The following is a 17500-nucleotide window of genomic DNA, read 5'->3' as shown; positions in this document are numbered from 1 at the left end:
ACACAAGGCATGCATAGAGGGAAATAGTCGTCCAGTATGGGGCTTATGTAGGAAAACATACTTAACAATTGGGCATATCTAAAAATAAAATACTTCATTTTGGGGCAAATATCCAGAGCACAACGTTGTCATGGATATATATAAAGAATATACTTCAAGGAATATTTAAGGAAAAATACTGCATCATAAGGCTCATAAGGAAACATACTCCACCAAGGAGCATACATAGAGAAAAATACTTCCAACATGGGGCATACATAGATAAAAATACTTCCGTATGGGGCATAATTTCTGAAAAATACTTCACCAATACGCAAATATACAGAAAACTTGTTCACCATGGACTCCATATATGGAAAAATGGTGCCCAACGGCCCATATATACGAGAAAATGCTGTAACATATGACCTATATAATGAAACTTTGCATAATGAAACACTTCACCACAGGACAAACAAAGGGAGAAAGTATTTCGGGGAAAGTACTTCACCATGGGACACACACACACACACACACACACTGCAAAATACTTCATCTTTTGTTAGCAGGTCAGATTTTCTTGGCTGAAAGTCAAATCCTGCTCTAGACTTCGACAATAGACATCCTTGGTTTGTTTAAAATTCATTCCTCGACGAGTATGTGGGATAGGAGAGCAGCTTTCTGAGAGGGTAAATGACTGATGATGATGGCCGACCACACGGTGATAGTGAGGACAAGCTGGCTGCAAAATAGGGTGAAAATGTCTGTACACACGGACAGTGACGAATAAACGTCTTTATATTCAGGTTGGAAAGAACCTGGAGGTCAGAATGATGAGAGATGTGGCAGACACTTGATCTCTCTCTCTCTCTCTCTCTCTCTCTCTCTCTCTATTCCCCTCTCCTCTCTCTCTAAAGCTCCCAATCTCCTCCTCCTCCTCCTCCTCCTCCTCCTCCCCTCCTCCTCCTCCTCCTCCTCCTCCTCCTCCATTAAGCTTATTCACTTCAATTTAAAAATATAAAAAGGTCTTGTTTTCAATTCAGAATACTTTTTTTATCCTCTACTACAAACAAGTAAAAATCACTGACGTCAACATTACATTAATCTTTTGTTAGCCAGAGTTAAAGCAAGACTTATCAGTTTGCTGATCACACAAAGAACGTTTACTTATAAAGGGGTCACAAAAGGACTCCTTTCATTTTGGGAAAAAATGTTTTTTAAATCCTTGAGGAAAGTTTAAACGCATTTTCAGCCTTCATCTTTCATGTGATATAACCATATTCCCAGCAATGTGAAGAAGTTTCTTAAGCGCATCGTAAAAGTGGGCTCTGCTACGGTTTGAACGAAGTAAACAAATATATCTGCTTTGCACAAAAACAGAAAATAATGTAGCCCATTTCTCTCTGTCTTGGCTAAGGCAATTTTAACCCAGACTTCTGTCTTATTTCCACTTGAGGAAGTTCGAAAAATTCATGGTAAAAATATCTCAAAACGCCTAAAATAAGGATATACAAAGAGCTGTTATTTGTCTTGATCTATCTTAATTACATGAACGTAAAATGTAAAATGTGTGACATTGTAGTGTAATTGCACATAAACTAACTGCCCGAGTCTTAACGACTTGAAGTTTAAAATTGTAAAGGTTTTTTTTTTTTCGACTTAGTATGCGGGATTTGAAGCTCATTGTCAATGCAAAGGGAAATTAGATTGCTAACTTTGAGAACAGATGCAGACAAAATGAAAATAACAAATAAAACTTACAGTTAATTCATGAAGGAAGCGACCCAGCCATCCGAATTCTGGAAATACAAAAGACAGAAAATGATTGACCTTTCCACTTAATATACAAGACTTGAAGCTTTTTTAAAAAAACACAAAGATGAATTAGAGACACAACTATATAAACAATTAAAAAGGAAAAAAAAATTAAATTAAATTAATATAATTTACAATCAATTCAGCAAAGAAACGACCCAATCCACCCAAATTCACATAACACAGACACAGAAAACATCCACATTCGAAGATGGATGAAAATCAATAGTCAACCTTTCAAATACAAATATGAATTCAGGCCATCGAGACCATGAAAAGTGGGACTTGCTACTGAAAAGGAAGTAGTGCCTTCGTCATCAGTGTAGCCCAGTCCAGTCTAGATCAGGTTGAAAAGGTGTCAGTCTAGTCTAGTCTACAGCAGGTTGAAAAGGAACCCAGTCAAGAATAGTCTACAGCAAGTTGAAAAGAGCCAGTCTAGTCCAGTCTAGAGAAGGTTGAAAAGGGATCAGTCTAGTTTGGTATGGCAATGGGAAACCCATTTTAGCCTGTTCCTTCAAGTTTATATATGGAATTTTTTGAATTCCTATACATCCCGAAGATTTTCCATTTTCCTGTGACATGGTACCGTTATGTTGATGATGTTTTAGCCATCAAACCCAAATATTTGGATGTAAATAGTATATTGGCTCACCTAAATGATCAGGTCCCGTCTATTAAATTTACATTTGAGTTAGAGAAAGATGATTATGTACCTTTTTTGGACATTTATATTAAAAGGGAAATTTTCAATTATAAATTTAGTACTTGTAGGACAAAGACAAATAATTTTACATACGTACACTATTATTCAGGACATAATATAAATATAAAAATGTCAGTATTTTCATCAATGTTTCTTTGAGCCTTGCGAATAATCAGTCCTGAATTTTAGATCAAGAATTCAAAAACATCACAAAAATAGGAACAAATATGTACTATCCATTCCATATCATGGATATTTATTATAATAAAGCTATTAAGACCTCCCATGAAATATCGGAAAGAAAAAAAGAAGTGCCATCAAACACCCTGTGCTGGCTACATTTATTGGATAGGACGCTGTAAAATTGTTTAATACAATTGCATCTTTCACATATAATAACGTAAAAATCATACTTATAAAAAATAGGAACCGAAAAGATAGCAATATTGTATACAAAATTCCAAGTATGGATTGAGATTTATTTTACTTGGGTCAGACCAGTAATGAATTGAACACCAGATTAAAACAACACAAATACTGAGTAAGAACAGGTCAGACAAATAAGGCTTTATTTTTACATTTAAGTGAAAAGTCCCACAGAATACATTGGACGCAAAGTCAAATACTGTCACGTTATAACGAAACTATTTCGAGGAACTTGTTAGAATCTGTTTTGATTCAATTAACCAGGGTGAATAATTTTAATGTAAGTCAAGGATTATTTGCTTTTGACCCGGTCGTAAAACATGTGCCAGAAGGTATTGAAAGATAAAATAAAGAGCATTACCAATAAGTAGATTTCGATTTTAATCTGTTGTCTGTTCAGTGACCTCTCGACCTTTTTATATTCCCTTATGACTTTTACCCACCATTTATATAGGCCCTTGCTTCTGTGTATCTTAAGTTGCTGTGACCATGTCTTGGTAATAAGACGAAAGTACTTAGTGTTTCAATTTTTTTTCGTGGCTGTAATTTTGTTCATATACACAAACACACACACACACACATAGTAGTATATATATATATATATATATATATATATATATATATATATATATATATATATATATATATATATATATATGATATACAGAATAACTGGGTATAAGGCACCAGTGAAATATCGAAACAGTTACCCACCAACCTGACAATGATCGCATTAAACCCCCAACAATAAAAAATAAAACTTCGCCAAACTTGCAAAGGATTTCGGGAACCAATTGAAACACTCTTCAGAATAACAATATCCAAGTAAAAGTTTATAAATCCCGGTATTTCCGAGCATTTTCTGACCGCTTCTCCTTCTAATTCCAAATTATATCAATTCTAATATCGAAATTCTTCATTCTTCATTATCTGACCTTTGACCCGAGGTCATGTGAGAAAATGGAATGAGTAATACTATGAGGTGAAAAAAATGAAAGATAATCTATTAGAGCGGCGAGTCAAACCTGGATTATAGAGGAAAGGGTTTTTACTTTTACCCACTGTGAAACGTAGAACGTACATTTTTCCTTGCTCGGAGGATATTGTGACATTACTGTCGCAATGGACGGTATCCATAACGTTTCATTTGTTGCACAGTGTTCTTTGTACGTGAAAATACACACAGAGCAAGTACAAACAAACGAGCACATATATGTACGTGCATATGCATATATATGTGTGTACATAATCCTTTTGGGTTTTTCTCTTCTATCCACATTACATACTTATTCACACATACATTAATATATATATAATATATATATATATATATATATATATATATATATATATATATATAATGTATATATTAATATAATTGTGAATATGCAAATAATGTGAAAAAGACAGAAACCCCAAATATGATTATGGAAATCAATTATAAATTTTCCTGGTTTGTAAAAGAAAATCGTAATGAATTGTAATAAAAACCTATTTTTACAAATTTACTACGAACTTTCTCAAGTACATATACACAACCAATTTTTTGCAATGAAAATAATTTTGTTTTTGAGTATTTGGAGTATTTCCCTCAGCTAAGTAATGTTGCTGGACTCTTCATCGCAATCTGTACAAAAATGTAATCACATCTACCCATCTTTCCTCGTAAATGTTTGAATGGACCAAAATGAGTTTTCCGGTCCAAGAATGACTGATTTAAAGGACTAACTAATTCTACAGATGAGTAACATATTTCATTCACATGAACTTTAACAAAATTTCTCCCTACTTCTACGTAAAGACAATAGCTACTGGTTAGACAGTTACGTGTTAGCTTATACTTTCAACTGTTATTCATCTTTTTGCTCGAAAGTATTTAATACACACATAGTATATAAATAAAGGTTCAAATACGTTTTTTTTAAATCAATGAGAGAGAGAGAGAGGAGAGAGAGAGAGAGAGAGAGAGAGAGAGTGAGTCCGATTGGTGAAAATGAGAGCTTATTTTGAATACAACTTCTTATGACATATTCATTCCTGAGGGAGAGAGAGAGCGGGAGAGAGTTCCCACCTGGATACACATTATCAAAAAAGATAAAATTCTCTAAACCCCTCAAATATCTTATAAACTCTAAGCAACTCCCAATTCTTCTCTAACAATACTAGCGACACCTACACGCCAATCGACGAACTTCTTGAGACCAGATCCTTGAATAAAAGCCGTGTCCTTCTTGTCTCCCTTGCAGAACCTTATATAAAACCGTGTCCTTTCTTGTTTCTCCTGCAGAACCTTATATAAAGCCGTTGTCTCTCTTGAACCTTTTATAAAGCCGTTGTCTCTCTTGCAGAACCTTATATAAAGCCGTTGTCTCTCTTGCAGAACCTTATATAAAGCCGTTGTCTCTCTTGCAGAACCTTATATAAAGCCGTTGTCTCTCTTGCAGAACCTTATATAAAACCGTGTCCTTTCTTTTTTCTCCTGCAGATCACGAGGAAGACGCTCCCCCACCAGAAGCGGACTACACGACCGACCTCCTCGAACGCCTTCTAGCCCGCACAGCTCAAAAGTGAGTCTACGTTCAGGACCTACCAGGTCCGCCTTTGAAACACATACTACATCAGTCGCATACAACATCCAGAAAAAGAGAAAAAGACATTCACTTTTATTTACACTCTGTTAATAGGTTATTAAGGCATGTACTTATTAGGTATACGATTTACACAGACATCATACACATCTTCAAAAAAGGAAAATACATTTCTCATAATATACACTGCGTTTATCAATGACTAAGAATGAACTTACTAGGTATCAAATTCACACAGAAATATACAATACACATAAAAAAAACATATCATCTTATATACATTGCATTAGACATGTACTTAGGTATACATATACTTTTATATACACAGCATTTATAGGTTAGTAACACATGTGCTTATAGGTATACGATTCACAGAGAAATGGTACAGTGCGTTTATAGATTGTAAACATGTCCTTATTGAGTATACAAAATCACACAGATACAGATACACCACCAACATCAAAAAAGAGAAAAATACACAATCTGTATATACATTGTCTTTATAGGTTATAAAGACGTACTTATTAGGTATACAATTCACATAGACATTATATATACATACACATACACACACAGAAATACATTTCATCTCATATACGCGGCGTTTATAGATTTATATATTTCCTCTTCTATACACTGCATTTATAGATTATGAAGACATGTACTTAGGTATACAACTCACACAGATATATACATGCACATACACATACAAAATACATTTCATGTTTACACACTACCTTTACAGATGATAAAGACATATTCTTATGAGGCATACAATTCACACAGACATATATATATATACACATACATAAAAAAATTCCCTACCTGTTATACACAATGCGTTTATAAATGATAGACACGTGCACATAAAGACACTGCGCTCATAAATGTTAAATACATGTACTTAGGTATATAATTCATACAGACAGACAGGCACACACATGCATATATAATATATATATATATATATATATATATATATATATATATATATAATATACATATATATATATATATATATATATATTATATATATATATATATAAACACACACACATATATATATATATATATATATATATATATATATATATATTATACAAACACGTGCTTAAAAGAGAGACACACAACCATATTTCTAAAGAGTCAACATTTTCTGCAATATACACTACGCTCACAAATAATTAAAGCCAAATACTTAGGTATACAATCCAAACTGACATACACACACAAACACCAATTTTCCTAGTTTTTTCATATACACCTTAGGGTCATACACAGATTCTAAACACACAAAGCTACACCCCACAGACAGATATATATAGATATATATCTTCAGAGAAACCCGCTGTTGAAGTTCATATTCCCTTACCATGACGCCTAAGACATAATGCTCTGCATCACAATTCTGACGAAGAACATAACCGGAAAGTTGAACCAAAAAAACCTAAATTTTATATCGACGAAGGAAAACGTCGACAGCCAACGGTGACAAAATAGAGTATTAAACAGAGTTATCAAAAGTATTTATATCTATATCTTACATCCATTTCTGACGAATTAAGTATTATATGTACACAGAAAATGGAATTCGATTTATAGAGCCGAAGAAAGCTCCTGCTTTCTCCAGTAACAAACACACACAACAATGCTTTCAAATTTACAAACGGAAACAAACAAACGCATCCAGACGGATTTCTGTTTATATTTTATGTCTATATCGGACATGTGAGGTATTTTTCAATTTGCCAAACCAAAGAAAGTGCCATTTTCTCCACTAACAAACACACACGACAATGCTTTCAAATTCACAAACGGAAACAAACAAACGTATCCAGAAGGATTTCTGTTTATATTTTATTCCTATTTCTGATATCTGAGGTTTACACGTACAAGGAAAATGGAACTCAATTTATAAAACCAAAGAGAGCGTCTGCGTTCTCCACTCACAAACACAAACATTCTACCAAACCAAAAGCACCAACAGATGCAAAGACGGACAAACAAACAAACGCACTGAGGTGATTAGGTATACTAAGAAAATAATTTTCAATTTGCATCACAAAAGAAAGCGGCATTTTCTGCATTAGCAACCACACGCAAAAAAAATGCTACCCAATTCCACAAACCAATCAAACAAGAACAAACAAACAAACGAACGCACCCAAGGGTGAAGACAGGACGGGTCACTCGGGGAGGTCCAGTCTCTGTTTGATTTTGCACTCTCTCTCTCTCTCTCTCTCTCTCTCTCTCTCTCTCTCTCTCTCTCTCTCTCTCTCTCTGTGACGTCATCGGCAGTCCCGCCAGTGACCAGATATTTTCTCGGTGGAAATAATGACTAAACTTTTATCTTTATACCTCCTTCTTACCTCACCTGCAGCTTGATACATGCGGTGAGGGAGCAACAGTAAATGAGCGGTTTACTCTCAAGCGATGGGGAATATTTTTTTGCAAAAGCTAATTTTGGGGATTGCAAATTTTTGGTTGAAACGCTTTAAAAATATTTGTCTTCGCGTGAAGCATTAAGAATTGTAAGTTTGTGGGTACGGTACATTCAAAAATTTATTCTAGTGCCCATTTCTTCAAAGGATTCGTCAAGTTTCAAAAAATGTTTTATGAAATACTAAAATTATTCTACCTATCTTTGAGTTCAAAAGCGTGAATGAAATCCCTTCCGTATCAGATGTCTCAGTGAAATCAATTCTCAAAGGAATAGTAACAAATACACGATACTAAGTTCGTCCGTATTCGGATACTTCTAAAACTCCATTCCGCGTTGTTATATCACCCGGATTCGGTAGCCCTCAAAATCATTTACAAAAACGACGTTGCGATGAACTTTTTTACATGACAAAACAATAGATTTTTTTGTTGAAAAGTTTTCTCACTTCCGAATTTTCATAATCTGTATTAACAAACCGAACAGTATACTGGCCCAACAAAAATCAAAATCACCTAAGGTTGACATAAAATAAAATCGATTACAGCCCCACATCGAATCTTCCCTGCTACTGTCATTAAGATTTCTCCCATTTTCGTTTCTCTGAGAGATAATTGATCAAATACAAATCATTGTGATCATAAAAACGTATTCGCAGATAATGCCACATAATTTTTGCGTAATGTCATTAAAAATGTTCTGAATACAAAACTGATTTCTATTCTGTATAAAGTAAATTATAGGATTATTATGGAGAATTAAAGTCAAAAGAAAAAATGGGTCAACTCAAGAATGATCTATTTAGAAGTATTCCCGAATACAGACGAATTTAGTATAGTATATTTGTTACTATTCCTTTAAGAATTGATTTCACTGAGACATTTGATACGGAAGGTATTTCATTCACGCTTTTGAACTCAAAGATAGGTAGAATAATTTTTGCATTTCATAAAACATTTTTTGAAACTTGACGAATCCTTTGAAGAAATGGGCACTAGAATAAATGTTTGAAAGTACTGCTAGATGGGGGCTTAATCCCTTAACCCTTCCTTGAGTATGAACCACGCAGTAAGGGTCATACAAAGCCTCCTCTGGGGGTAACGAACACCACTGCTATCGACTAGAGACTCACTCACAGGAGGAGTCCTTGAGAAAATCAATAAATCACAAGTACTCCTTAAAGGATAGTTCTTAGCCAATCCTTACAGGAGATAAATGAGCAGAATATGTTAATCGATATCTGATAACTCTGAATAACTGGAAAATACTCTGCTTGAAGTACACAGATTATATACATGACACTGGCGCTTCGTCACATTAACACACATACACACACACAAACTGTATATATATATATATATATATATATATATATATATATATATATATATGTATGTATGTATGTATGTATGTATGTATATATGTCTATATACACATATAGTGTGTGTGTATGACATCAGTTACTGAAAAGTATACAAATACAGAGGTTTACTAGACACAAGGATAATTAGAGGCAAAAGCTTTGATTTCGGAAATCCGGGACCCAAAACCAGCTAAGTGGAGACCAGGCCAAAATACATAAAACATAGATACACTGATGAAGTTTAGTTAATAAGATGAATTTCTTTTAAGTGTCTCTGAAATCCTATCAGTAAACCAGATGGTGCAGTTAGTATGCATTCCCTTACGACCCCACCTAAGATGGGAAGCCTTTTCTTAAAACTGTGAAAGTCCTGGATACCATTCACAAAAAAATCGAGTTGCCTTCTAAGGTATGAAAAGTATCTCTTGCAAATCTTATCACTTATTGCAAGCCACGAGATCTAAATCTCAGTAATGTCACTGAAGTCCTGATTTCTCCTCTGTCCGCTGGTTCGAATCCACGAGAGGACGAAATTATTATCAGCTAAAAAATTCCCCTTCGTTTACCATACGAGTATATGAAAATATATAAAATCCGAGGTAGAGCGAATTGGAATTAATGACATTTGTAGCCTAATGCTTGTATATGAACCACGGTGATGTGATAAAAATTCATATATATATATATATATATATATATATATATATATATATATATATATATATATATATATATATATATATATATATATATATATATATATATGTGTGTGTGTGCGTGTGTGTGAGTGTGGTGTGTGTGCTATACATGAGTATCTATATATATATGATATATATATATATATATATATATATATATATATATATATATATAATATATCTATAAAAGGTATACATATGGCTGAAAAGACCCTAGGCGCCGGGACGTGTGAAGGCCGGAGAGAGAGAGAGAGAGAGAGAGATGATCATTATATCTTAACGGGTCACTGGTTTTCGGTTCCCCACCGACGGTGAAGAAACAGGGATCATCACCACGCGTCACTTTCAGAGAGAGAGAGAGAGAGAGAGAGAGAGAGAGAGAGAGAGAGAGATAAGGCACGGGCAAACACTGACACCTTGAATAAAGAAACTGGGAAATAAAATGGAAAAAGTAAGGAATTGTCAAAAATATAATATCAGCCTTTATTATAAAAATACAAATACACAGACGTAACTGCGACAAATGGTCAATAATGCATATAAAACGGTTTAACCTCCTGTTAGTCTTCTTCTTCTTCTTCTTCTTCTTCTTCTTATTATTATTATTATTATTATCATTAAAAATTCCTCATAGTAGCACGAGTCTTCAAATGGAGAAACAAATCCACAGTTATGTAAATGTACATATATTTAAGTTTAAAACAGAAAAGATAGCTTTCGGAATCTGTACGGTTCCCCTTATCAATCTCTTTTTTTTTTTTTTTTTTTTTTTTTTTTTTTTTTTTTTTTTTTTGGATTGATAAGGGGAACCGTACAGATTCCCGAAAGCTATCTTTCTGTTTTAAACTTAAATATATGTACATTTACATAACTGTGGATTTGTTTATCCATTATTATTATTGATTATTAATTATTATATTATTATTATTAGTTATTATTGTTATTATTATTATTCAGATGGCCACCACAGGGGCCAATGACTAATCAAACACGTCCAAATGCTCCAAAGAAACAATCGAGTTTTCTGTACAGCGTACGATGCTGCATGAAGCAGCCACGGCCCAGCGGTGGCCCGTGTTGTTGCCACATATAGCAGTGCAAGACACACGATCATGGCTAACTTTAACCTTAAAATAAAACCTACCGAGGCTAAAGGGTTGCAATTTGTTAGGTTTGATTAGTGAAGGGTAGATGATCAACATACCAATGTGCAGCCCTCTAGCCTCAGTAGTTTTGAAGATCTGAGGGCGGACAGAGAAAGTGCGCACGGACAGGCAAATCGCTATTTCAATAGTTTTCCTTTACAGCAAACTAAAATAAAAAATAAATAAATAAAAAATGAATTAATCAATTAATAATTTAATAAAAAAAAGGAAAGTAAATTTCAAAAAAACAATGAATCTGAAACAGAGAAGAAAGGAGCTCGTCTCGGCTTCCCAGGAAAAGCTTCCTACTTCATATTTCTGGTCACCACGTCACCTACTGAACCGGGTCACTGCCCACGGCCGACTTTTCGGAAAGATTCCATGAGAGTCTATTTCCAGATCTATCTAATTCTGGAACGTCATCGAACCGTTCCCTGCCAGGAAGTGTCGTGAAAACTTACCCGATAAGTGTTTGAGAACCAAATGAAAAGATATTGGAAATTCTTAGACGAGAAAATAAATTTAATTAAATTATGTTAAGACATCTTATGCACTTCGTGAGGCAATTATTAAAATGAATATATTCACCAAAGAATTTAAGGAGAATACGCTTCATAAGATAATGAAACTACAATATGGAAAACTATCTATCAAAGATGGTTCCTAAATTGTTCGTAATTGGAAGTAAAAATAAAAATCATCGTAATCAAGCAAATGCATAAGAACAGTGGCATTAACTCTAATACTGTTCTTCATCAGTATAGTTTTGTGTATGTATTTATTATATATGTATGTGATCTCATATTTAAGTGTATACACACATACATACATACATACACATACATAACATACATATTTATTCATTTATTATTATATTATTCTATATATATATATATGCATATTATTATATTTATTTTATTTATTTTAATTCTGTTAAGAAATTCACAATTCCGTGGAAAACAAAATGTTTATATCCACCAATTATATATATGTCTTATGTTAAAAATATATTAGATGTTCTTCGGAGGGAAAAACTATTCCTCTACATACATTTTAACTTCAACACTGATGAGGAAAACACCGTTTCAGGGTGTTTCGAAAGTCTTTGTTTTTATAATTTTACCATAGAAATATTTTTTATTTTTATATAATTTGTGGATTATTTTTTAAACCAAATAAACTATTATTTATAATATTACCAACCCACACTGCCCAGACAGACACGAAAGACGCCCATGCAAATCCTTTACGAAATCATATGAAAAAGCATTAGGAACGCAAGAAAATTCTTGACGAAATCATTACACTCGCTCACTTAAGCCTGAATGAGAGGGAACTCGTTAGTCTAGAAATAACACTCAATTAAAACAGCATTAAAATAGCATTATACTGAAGGTAATTCCGAGACATACACTTTATTTTCATAAAAGAAAATGAGGAGGTGAATGAAGGCAATGGGGTCAAGCCTTTAAGCAGATAGAAATTGTGAATACACTCACAATCCCACGAAGGGAAGAGGCTTAGGAATTCCTATGAAGGATACTGAGATATGGTCCGTCTGTTGAGAGAGAGAGAGAGAGAGAGAGAGAGAGAGAGAGAGAGAGAGAGAGAGAGAGAGAGCACTGTAAGATCCACCCCTATCTGTTACACACGACAGACAGCTTTTTTGTATATAGAAACAGGATAAGAAGAGAATATACATGAGAGAGAGAGAGAGAGAGAGAGAGAGAGAGAGAGAGAGAGAGCTCTAGATCAAATCTATCCCTATTTAATATCCACAAAAGACAGCTTTTCCGAATATAGAAATATAACAATGGGACTCGAAAAAATTGAGATATCGCCAAAAAATGTATCGTCACAGAAAAAGGATCACTAAGAATCCTGGATGTATTGTGGCCTCTGGAAGAGATACGAATATGACAAGAATATTACACTATCGGAGAATATTATAAGAGTATTACACTATCAGGAAATATGCGAAAGGTTTTGGGATAGAGGAAGGCTGACGAATATTGAGGCGTCGGTGTTATATCACGGGACCTGGGGAATAAAAGTGTTAAGGTGCTGGAATATGACAATATGACGCGTGACCAACAGGAAGGGCAGAGAAATTACTTGGTGTCGAGGGAACCCGTTGAAATATATGATCGCAAGAATTCCTTCTGGTTTTGTGATCTGAAAATGACTGCTTCAGCATCACGCACTGGAACTGGAATATGAAATTTAGGCCATAGGCCAAGCGCTGAGACCTGTGAAGTCATTCAGCGTTGAGAGGGAAATCGAGAGAAAAAGGTTTGAAAGATGTAATAGGAGGAAAACCATGAGAGAATTGTTAGGAGAGGGTGGATAGCAAGATGGAATAAAGATATAAATGGAGATACAGTAAAAGGAATGAAAGGGATTGCTGCAAAGAACCTTTAGTAAATGCCTACAAAAGAGAACATACACGAAGGTACAGTAAAATGAAATGAAATGGGTTGCAGTTAGGGATTGAAGGGACGTCGCAAAGAAGATAAAGCAACGCCAGAGCACGAGAATAAAATCTTCACACTCGACTGTACCAAATATTATGATAAAGAGTCTAACTGCAAATTATTCTCCTTCCCAACTAAGAATTAGGAGAATCACGCAGATATATTATATGATTCATATAACTTCCAGAATGTCCAAAGTGTACTAAACACGAAACCTTACCTCAAAGGAAAACAAAGAACGTTATTAGCCTCTTTACGTCTTGTTAATAATATTTGGTCATGGGAAATCACCTATCCAACAGGACTGTGTGAACTACATACTACGTTGTAACGATCATTTTTATTGGTTCATCTAACTGCGCAAAGTTTCCCCATCATGCAGAGTTCAAGAAAATTTATCTATATTCCAGCTTTCAAAGGTATTTGCAATGTTGCAGCGGATGGATGCAACACTGAAACTGATATTGGAAATAACTTTAGGGCTCCAACATAGATACATTTTGTTAAATTGCATTACATAACGGAAAAACTTTTTGATGATGTTGCAATAACTGTTACAGTATGCCATCCATTCATTTACCATATAGTAGGCACAAAACTTTGTTTTCTAATAATATAAAGTGTATGTGTATAATCTATATGCATGCATATACCAATAAAATATATATGGGCATATACTTATAAAATACAAATGGCTTATACAAATTTCACTGTTTACTTTTTAGGTATTTTGAAGATTATACATGCATGCATACATACATACATACATAATATATATAAATAATCTATATATATATATATATTATATACATATAAGATTTATATATAAAACATATATTTATATATATATTCTATATATATATTATATATGATATATATCTATATACTACGTAGTTTCATGGGGATATCTAAGAATGCATAAATACACACATAGAAACATTACACACACACATACACACACAAACAGAGAGAGAGAGAGAGAGAGAGAGAGAGAGAGAGAGAGAGAGAGAGAGAGAGAGACTTTCTTGTTTGCACTGTTTCATGTTGAAAGTTCGAAGAATATGTGGAGGTGTATCTATTTGTGCAAGTATGTGAAACAGTTTCCCGAGAGAGAGAGAGAGAGAGAGAGAGAGAGAGAGAGAGAGAGAGAGAGAAACTCTCACGCATTCCTTGAAAACTCCGTCCGGTCTCGTAAGATGGCAGCAAGGACACACACACACACACACACACACGCCACCATCATCACCATCGGAAACTTAATGACTCGGAGATAATTAGCATAGGAGCACATCTCCCTCCCCGCCGCTAACTTAACATGGCAGGAGACAAGCGGTGACAGTCTGAGAACAATATATTATTCCTCCGGCGGCCTGACAGGTAATATAAGTCAAGATCATTCGTGAGGTGAAGAGCCTATGAACTTATTCTATATAACTTGAACCTGACTACCTAGAAGGGTCCATCAGTCTCCTCGGAACGTCTATGAAATAGGAGGAGGAGGAGAAGCGAGAATTCAAACGAGGTGCTTGCACAAAGAACTGAATCGAGTTGAATATAGAATTTAGGCCGAAGGCCAAGCACTGGGACCTATGAGGACATTCAGCGCTCAACTGAATTGAATATAGAAGTTTTGGACAAAGGCCAAGCACTGGGACCTATGAGGTCATTCATGGCTAAATTGAATTGAATATAGAACTTTGAAGGGTGTAACGTGAGGAAAATCTCGCATTTGCACTGTGAATCAATTGTCAGGAGAGGGTTCAGGGAGGTAAGATGGAAGAAGGAAAATATGCAACGAGGTACAGTAAAAGGAACGAAAGGGGTTGCGCAAAGTGGGGAAACGATTTGGTTTTCGTATCAGTAAGTTTTAAGATGTTCTATTTTCTTCTTGGAACTTTATCTAGGAAAATATCGGCGTCTTACCGTTTATAGCTGGTTCACTTAAGGTAGATTCTTGGATGAGCCCTATACCTGCGAGACGTTTGTTTGGCGGCCGCTGATTGGCTGGAAGCTGCCTACCTCCCGGTACCAGCCAATCAGCGGCCGCCAAAGAAACGTCTCGCAAGCATAGAGCTCATCCAAGAATCTACCTTAAGTGAACCAGCTATAGTTACTGAACAGACGGGATGTTGTTCATAAGAAGAGTCAAACAATTTGGTTTTCATTTCAGTGTTTCGTAGGGTTTCTGGTCTACTATGAGATGCGTTTCTTTTATGAAGTTTCCATTTCTTCTCGAAATTTTAACTATGAAAATACGAGAAGGTCTGTGATTTAATTCAATACCTAAGTACACTTACGAGAGGAGGTATGATACTGTCGTGTCACTATGTGCACCTGTATGAGAGAATTCAAATGATTTATGATATTTTATCTAGGAAAATAAGAGATCTATGATTTAGCTCTATAACTATGTACACCTATGAGAGAGAATTCAAATGGGGATATGTTTACAAGAACAACCTACAGTTCAACCCGTTTACCGTATCAATAGTCTCATAGCATATAGTTTCCTGATAACACATAAAATAAAATATAAAATTTCTCAATAAAGAAATCATATATAACATAAGAAATGCATTACGTCTCCATAATGAAATCATATATACAATAGATAATATAAAACTAAACCATAAGGAAATGAAATATAAAATACAGTTATCTATAAGGAAAAAATATATGAAATACATTTCTCTAAAAGGGAGTAAACAAAGCAGTTCCATACAAAAGAATCTCATTAAATAATTTATATACCTTTTTATAGATGACGACGTGTATGTTATGCTGTCCAGGAAAATTTTTAAAGGTCTAATAAAATAGTTTTTCGAGCACAGATAAAAAGGAAGGACCACAACAACGTGCATATATATAAATATAATACTTTCCACAAAATTTTTTTTCCGGAATATACTAACCATGCACACACACACACACACTTCCCAAAGCCTTTCGTACGCTATCGGGCAATCCTATTACAAAAATTTCCCCCATAACAATAAAGAATATACAACAACTTTTTACGGCTTAATTTACAACCTGCCACTCCACATTTCCCTACCGGTGCATTTTGCACACCCGAAATCTCGAGTGCCGGTTGTTACTGTCACTTATTACTGGAATATTGCAGCGAGTGTTGATCGAAAAACGAAACTTTGTTGCACTGCCTCGCGTCTGCAAGTTGGCTGGTGTCAGTCATATGGTGGGGTGGGTGGGGTGGGGTGGGTGGGTTGGGAAGGGGGCAGGGGAGGAAGGGGGGGGGGGGGCGTTTCGTCAATTCTTCATCTCGGGCTAGGGTTGAAAGTACCTTCATCGGTTGTGGGGTTCCAACTGTTCATATTGTTGTTATTGTGCTTTGCAGTCAGCCAGCTTTGCTCTTCATTGGGCTTTACCAATACCTTTTTGTTTTTTGTTTCTTCCTTGGGCTTTACAATAAGCCTTTTCGTTCTTCCTTGGGCTTTACAATAAGCCTTTTTGTTTTTGTTCTTCCTTGGGTTCTTTTACAAGAAGAAGCATTTTTGTTCTTCCTTGGACTTTACAATAACCTTTGCCTTTTTGTTCTTCCTTGGGCTTTACAAGAAGCTTTTTGCTCTTCCTTGGACTTTACAATAAGCCTTTTTGTTCTTCCTTGGCTTTACAAGAAGCCTTTTTGCTCTTCCTTGGGCTTTACAATAAGCCTTTTTGTTTTCTTCCTTGGCTTTACAATAAGCCTTTTTGCTCTTCCTTGGCTTTACAATAAAGCCTTTTTGTTCTTCCATTGGCTTTACAATAAGCCTTTTTGCTCTTCCTTGGGCTTTACAATAAGCCTTTTTGCTCTTCCTTGGCCTTTACAATAAGCCTTTTTGCTCTTCCTTGGGCTTTACAATAAGCCTTTT

The 17500-nt window shown here is 34.9% G+C and overlaps 1 protein-coding gene and 1 long non-coding RNA gene across 10 annotated transcripts in view; one reads left to right on the top strand and one right to left on the bottom strand.

Moving 5' to 3' along the window:
• The window catches only part of LOC135205438 (toxin Tbo-IT2-like), a 311351-nt gene that overhangs the window by 250712 nt on the left and 43139 nt on the right, over nt 1-17500 (top strand). For all 9 annotated transcript variants that reach the window (XM_064236029.1, XM_064236026.1, XM_064236021.1 and 6 more), the window contains one exon: nt 5409-5490. In XM_064236029.1, coding sequence (XP_064092099.1) covers nt 5409-5490 — 82 coding nt within the window. The remainder of the gene's footprint in view (nt 1-5408; nt 5491-17500) is intronic.
• LOC135205440 (uncharacterized) overlaps nt 1741-17500 on the bottom strand; it is a 236430-nt gene continuing 220670 nt past the window's right edge. Inside the window, exon 4 of the long non-coding RNA XR_010312535.1 lies at nt 1741-1778. This is a non-coding gene — a long non-coding RNA (uncharacterized LOC135205440). The remainder of the gene's footprint in view (nt 1779-17500) is intronic.

Source organism: Macrobrachium nipponense, chromosome 24, assembly GCF_015104395.2.
Source record: "Macrobrachium nipponense isolate FS-2020 chromosome 24, ASM1510439v2, whole genome shotgun sequence".
Lineage (NCBI taxonomy): Eukaryota > Metazoa > Arthropoda > Malacostraca > Decapoda > Palaemonidae > Macrobrachium > Macrobrachium nipponense.
The sequence above is the reverse complement of the archived record's forward strand: the minus strand, read 5'-3'. Positions and strand labels throughout refer to the sequence as shown.